Source organism: Drosophila grimshawi, unplaced genomic scaffold (assembly GCF_018153295.1).
Source record: "Drosophila grimshawi isolate 15287-2541.00 unplaced genomic scaffold, ASM1815329v1 contig_1367, whole genome shotgun sequence".
NCBI classification, from domain to species: domain Eukaryota; kingdom Metazoa; phylum Arthropoda; class Insecta; order Diptera; family Drosophilidae; genus Drosophila; species Drosophila grimshawi.
This window is the reverse complement of record NW_025062889.1, coordinates 13,227,139-13,233,370: the sequence shown is the minus strand read 5'-3', so window position 1 is coordinate 13,233,370 and position 6,232 is coordinate 13,227,139. Positions and strand designations below refer to the sequence as shown.

Below are 6,232 nucleotides of genomic sequence, written 5' to 3'. Positions count from 1 at the left end.
TTATTAAGAAAAGACCGCGATAAGCGCACGTCCTGGCAGATATCACAGCTACCGTTAAGACCACAAATAAACCTATTTTGTACGTTTTTGTTAAAGCAATATGCCACACGCTATGCTCTCATTTTGGCTACGTGTTTATAATGCCAATAACCTGACAACCCAACCGGCCCATCAGCTTCATCGTCAATAAACACAAACTAAGAGAGCAGGAATCAAAATGCGTGCTGGCATCCAAGTTCAATGTACAACTTCAATTCCAAAATTTAATTTATCTGTATCAGTTCCACTTGCCTGAGAGCCAGATGACAGCAGGCAGTCAGAAGCTGTACGAACTCCGGAGTGCCGACGTGTTGCCACAGCTGGAGGAACACATGTTCCGACAAATTCATCTGCCATGTCACAATGCGCAACGGTATGCAGAATTTTTGGGGGGCCAAGCACCCCTCTGAAATTCAGATGGATATGGATATGTCTATGGCTATAAGTAGGGGTTGTGATGCTGCTGCTAGTTTTTGTTGGACATGCTGCACACACGCTGCACGTGACAAGACTCAACGAAAAGTGAAACTTTCTGTGCAAATATTTTTCAAGCAAATAACTCGCACTTAAAGCGCACAGCTCTATGGCTCCACCCTGGCGCAGGATGTGCCTTTAAGCCGTAAGTGTCATTAATCAAATGGTGCCCAATAATTTTGGCAAAGCGTCAGCGGCTGCCAACCCTTTCAGCCGGCTACCCCTAACCTCAACCCTACCCCTACTGTTGTCTCAGCCTTCTTGGCTAATGCCTCAGTTTCAGCTTGTTAGAAGCCATTTTTGAAATATGAACTTTTTGAGTTGCTGTTGCTGGGCTGACGAATGCCGGCAGTCATTAATAAATTAGGGGTTAAAATGGCATAACAGCACGCGGGGCGACGAGGAGGCATTGGGGTACCGAAAAGTTGTTTATTTAATTGAAAGTGAAACGAGCGAAAACAGATTTGTTTAACTCAATTAAATGGGGAGCGGGCCGTGGGGTAAATAACTTTCATTTTACGATGCTGACACTCGCTGTCAACCGTTCAAATTGTATTTCAAATACAATTTTAGTTTTATGTTAAGAAATTAATATTGTATAAATACTGACAAAATGAAAACTAAATGGGAAAAATTATTATTAGAAGATATCTAGATTTCTGTACACTTTATATAGGGTCAAAGACTCTTTGGAGTAGAAGTTTGTCATGATATTTGTTCCTGTGAATCACATTTTATATGGGTCATCTTTTGAGAATTGTTAGGGATCACACATAACTAGAACTCCTGGAAATATTTGTCAATAATTCTAGTTATTGAAGTCGATTTTATTTAAACACAATATTTATTTCAGTTCACGAAATGAATAAAATTCTAAGTCATTGGTATAAGGGCGACGTTTGCAGCGCGCCAGGTGTGCTAAGCACAGATGAGGATGAAATTCTGAGTGCCAGTGGGAGCATTGAGGATGCAGAGGAGGAACCCGACTTGGATTTGGCCTACGATCAACTAGAGGCGATCATGCAGCGCCTAAAGCATCTGCGTGGCAAACTGCTACTATCGCCAGCTGATCCCTGCGAACTAGAACTGGGCACACTCTCAGAAGCTGAGGATACGTGTTGTCTAACACCAAATCAGCTGATGTTGCAGCAGCTGCGTCACAGAAACTGCATGCTACGCTGCCAGCTGCAACGGCAGGCACAGCATTTGCATTCATCACGCAAGCAGCTGAAGCTGCTGGAGTCCATGCGCTGCCAGCTGAATGATAGACTCCAGAAAATGAGCGCCGAGCTGAATGCTTTCGATCAGTTCAAGATGTCGGCCCAGCATCAGTTTGGCTTATGCATCGAGCGGAATGAGCAGATCAAGGCCAGCAAAATCGATGAGTTTGACTTTAGGCGCCACGTGCGAGATGTGATCACTCAATGCCACGATAAAATGAGTCCCTTGGTCCCCATGCGCTGCCATCGTCAGATCCGCAACAATTTCAGCGTGGAGCTCTTACTGATACGTGTATTTCTGCACACGCTCTTCAGCAATATGGTAGAAGACTGGAGCTATTGCAAAAAACGTCAAAAGTTAGTAATTACCATTAATTAATTAATTACCATTGTAGCTATATTCTGTACCTTTTCGGCTGATGGATATATTTTTATCTATCTAAATGTATGTGCGTGTCCGTCGGACATTATCTAAGATAAAGATAACCAAATTTCCGAAGAACCATTTCTCAAAATTGATAAGTATATCTACATTTTTAGATACCTAACACTTGAATAGATGCTTTTTTGGGTACAGAGTAATATATAGTCGGATAATCTCGACATAACCGTTATTTTCACTATAAAACAAAGATTTACGTATCAACATATTTGCAGAAAAAACTGTATCTGTATCTGAATCCTTCCTGGAACTGATGTCATTAAAGTGTTGACTCGAGTTTCGGTCATTAATGTTTCACATTTTTGTTTTCGTTTTGTATTTTATTTTTATTTGTGTTTTTCATTTTCGTTTTATTGGTTTGGTTTTGGCCCGCAAGTTGGCCTCTTCTAATTGCTTTTGAAATGTCGCTCAATTAAGATTATTGGCCGCTTCGCAGCGTTTATGGCACTTTTGTGGCTCCCCGTTATAATTACAAAATTTCAACTCTGTGCCCCGGAATTGCCTTAGATTAATGGCGTGCGCTTTTATTTGAAGGCGTTAAAGTTACAATATCATAGCAGCGTTGCCGCCACCCACGCCCCCTGCTCAACTTACCACTCCCCGCCACCCGCCACATTGTAATCCCTCTTTGGACGCCAAACAAATGTACGCATTCCCACCAGGATAAGACGCTACGGCTAAATACGAAATGGAATCAGATAAAAACAAAGCAGATTTGTCGCTCACACACACAAAAATACCCTGACAAAAAAAAAAACAGAACAGAAAAAAACAAGCAGCGAGTCCTTGACAGCCCGCAGCTAAGCCAAAGGCAGCCAATGGAATTGGCTCCACGTCCTGTGGAACTTGTCGAACTGCGTAAAAACTCAATTGCTGCGCATTGGCAGACAACGACTACAAACCAGGGGCAACAACAGCTACGGATTGAGATCGCGAGACTCGTATCCTGCTCACTGTTGGCTATTCTCGGGGCTAAGGCAACATGGGTTAAATGCGCCTCGCTCCTTGTTGCTGAGTGAGATAGCTCCAAAATGGCAGAAGCGAATTTATTGGAGTCATGTGCTGATAAGCGTTCGCTTCAATTCCATGCCAAATTACAATGTTACATGAGAGAAGCGATTAACAGTGGCACACCGAAGTGTTGAATGCCCTATTTAGTTGAGTGACCGGACATTACTTATCTCTACCTTTTACTAACCTGTACATAACTACTAGCATTCTCAGTAAACCATCTGTCATATTTTATGTTTTACTTCAAATTATATTTCGTTCAAATATACTTTTTTTCAATCACACGCTCATTTCGATTAATAGTATTTATAAATAGTCCGCAATTGTTCCCAATAATAATTCAATTTGATTAGTTTGATTTCTCCTTTATTATATTATTAATTCCTTTCACTTAAGTTTGAAAAAATTATCCTGTTTATGTAGTAGAACTATTTAATAGTACTATTTTCTAATTTATGTGAGATTTTTTACATAAAATACAATACAAATTACAAGTTTCGAACCCTTTCAGCCAAATCCAATCATGAACTCACATTGTACCCATTCACGTGGTTGCAGAGTATAGGAACATAGATAGACATATCGAGATACTGGCAACGTAACACATCAGACTACAAGGCTAGAACACAGGAATCGCATTAGATACTTTTTGGTACATTCACTGGCTGAGTTGGTCTGGTGTGGTTTGGTCTGCTTTGGTTTGGGCTAGATGGACTGACTGTCCTAGTCTGGGCCAACTGTCCTGTACTGGTCAACCCTGGCCAAGTGCGGTGGCTGTTGTTGGAGTTGCGATAAAAATCTGCGTAAAATGATGCGGCAATTTGATGAGCAACTAACTTCAGGCAATTAGTTTGGTCAAATCGAAGTTACAGTTGGAGTGGGGCTTGGAGTTAGGAGTTGTCGTGCGTATTTCTGAATAGCTTAACTGTTGCACCAGTATAAAGGGAACGGAGAAGAGAAGTGGACTGTTATTGGAGTTGAAATTGCTATTGGTATTGCTATTAATGAGAGGCAATCTAATGGCATTTAGTGTTAATGTGCTTAGCAACTGTTTGAAAAGTTTTCGTGATTTATGTGGTTAGCTCAACTTCAACTATAAATGATGGAAACTTTAAAACAATCGAGACCAGTTCGCATTCCTAACGATTGATGTAACCATACATATAGATGAAAATAAAAGAAAGCCCATGGCGACATATAAATCGAAGCATTACCAAAAAAAAAAAACCTACTAAAAGTTGTATACCAATTGGAAAGCCTCTATGAAAACTGTTTGACAGTGGAAACTGTTACTCAACTCTCACAGAGGATGGGAGGTGTGAGAGGCAGATGCCTTTTGCCTTTGGGCTGTTTTGCTGTTTAGCAGAAGCAATCTCAAAGATACATTTCAAGTGCTTAAGTTTTCTCCGTTCTTGTATGTGCCCAGCCGCAAGAATACAAATAATTTCCATTTGGCCAAAGACGACTTGGCAGCGCCAACATTTGCATTTATCTTCAGCTCCCAGTCCCACCAAATAGAGAAACATGCCCGCCAGCCAAACAGCCAGCCAGGCAACTGGAAGTTCCACCAAGAGCAGTGCGTAGCAGTTATATTTGTACAGCCGAGAGATATGTCTACTTATAAATACTTTGTCGACGGCGCACAAGTTGTCGGTAAATATGGAATAGATTACATAACTAGTTCTTTTAGCTGAACAATAAAAAGTTTTTCTTCACATAAGCATAGCTCTCTAAATATCGGGGACACGCTCACATATACAATCTATTTTTCATTTTCCTCCTTCCAGACATACATATGCAGGTATTTAAGATTTCTCTCGGGCTCCACACGGCATTGCAGCACTTGTAGAGTTTTTAGGCAGTGCATCCCGCATGGCGCCGTGGCTTAGTTGGTTAAAGCGCCTGTCTAGTAAACAGGAGATCGTGAGTTCGAATCTCGCCGGGGCCTTCAGTTGATTGTCGTCCACTGCACTTTTTTAAAATATTTTCTAATTATAAATGGACTATTTTGAGGCATCCACCCACCCAAGTCATCAGTATTCGTCCACTTCATCTCACGCTTTCTGCTGTCAATTGCTATTTGCCACCATTAAAGTGGTTTCCTGTTCCGCGCATGCTGCCATTATTGTTGCCGTCTCCACTGCGGTTGTTGTTGTATTGTGTTGTTGCGATTGCCGCACGCCGCCAACTGACGCACTCGCCATTAACATGCTTCAATTGCCGCAATAATTGTTTCCATAATCGTTAAATTCGCCAATATTGCGCGCGTCCATGAACTTTTCTACACAATAGCTGCAAAACTTGTGTGTGCTGAAAAAAAAGCTCCCCTGAAAAGCTTTGTTTATTTTAAGATTTTTTTTTTTAGACAGCCACTTTACTTTGCATCGCCACAGCTGATAAGCCATAATATATTTAAAGCAAATTGTAGTAATTATCTGAACCATAATTAATTAAAAGCTATTGAGTCAAAAGTGTTCTGAACTACGAGATACCCTGTGAAAAGGTTTTTGATAACATCTCGGGTCTCATAAATTGAAAATAAACCTTTTTTTAAGGTATTATTTAAGATAAAGTTTTTTTATAGTAAGTTAATAAATAAAAAAATGATCTTTGTAACGCCAAATAGAAACTCTTGGAAGTTAATTTATGAAGTTTGTGAATTCCACGACCAACATTTAAAGCGCATTCATCTAGTATTTTATAAATCATGTATTTGAAATCATAGATGTATATAAGAATAGAAGTGAACTTGATGTTGAAATCAATTTCTACTTTTGAGATAGCCACATTGCCTCAACAGCAATAAAAATTCAGCGCGATATCATTATCTGTATGTTTTTTAATATCTGTGCAAGAAAACATCTGAACAAATATTAATTTAAACAAAAATTCTGAAAATATGTTATCTTAAATTGACTTTTTTGATAAACGAAAGCATAACGGCGCCGTGGCTTAGTTGGTTAAAGCGCCTGTCTAGTAAACAGGAGATCGTGAGTTCGAATCTCGCCGGGGCCTTAAATTGAAGAAAAACATACTTCAATTGGAG

At 40.1% G+C, this 6,232-nt stretch overlaps 1 protein-coding gene and 2 non-coding genes across 3 annotated transcripts; all 3 read left to right on the top strand.

Annotated features, from left to right (window-relative positions):
• Window positions 1-1,349: 1,349 nt before the first annotated feature.
• On the top strand, window positions 1,350-2,474 carry LOC116805047. Its single transcript, XM_032734826.2, has 2 exons — window positions 1,350-2,090; window positions 2,391-2,474. Exons 1-2 carry the CDS (start codon window positions 1,375-1,377, stop codon window positions 2,410-2,412), a joined length of 738 nt encoding a protein of 245 aa, XP_032590717.1. The 5' UTR covers window positions 1,350-1,374; the 3' UTR covers window positions 2,413-2,474.
• Window positions 2,475-5,060: 2,586 nt separating this feature from the next.
• Trnat-agu lies at window positions 5,061-5,134 on the top strand. Its single transcript has one exon. It is a non-coding gene; the product is annotated as a tRNA-Thr (tRNA).
• A 993-nt stretch (window positions 5,135-6,127) lies between these two features.
• Trnat-agu lies at window positions 6,128-6,201 on the top strand. The gene has a single exon. It is a non-coding gene; the product is annotated as a tRNA-Thr (tRNA).
• The last annotated feature ends 31 nt before the right edge of the window (window positions 6,202-6,232 follow it).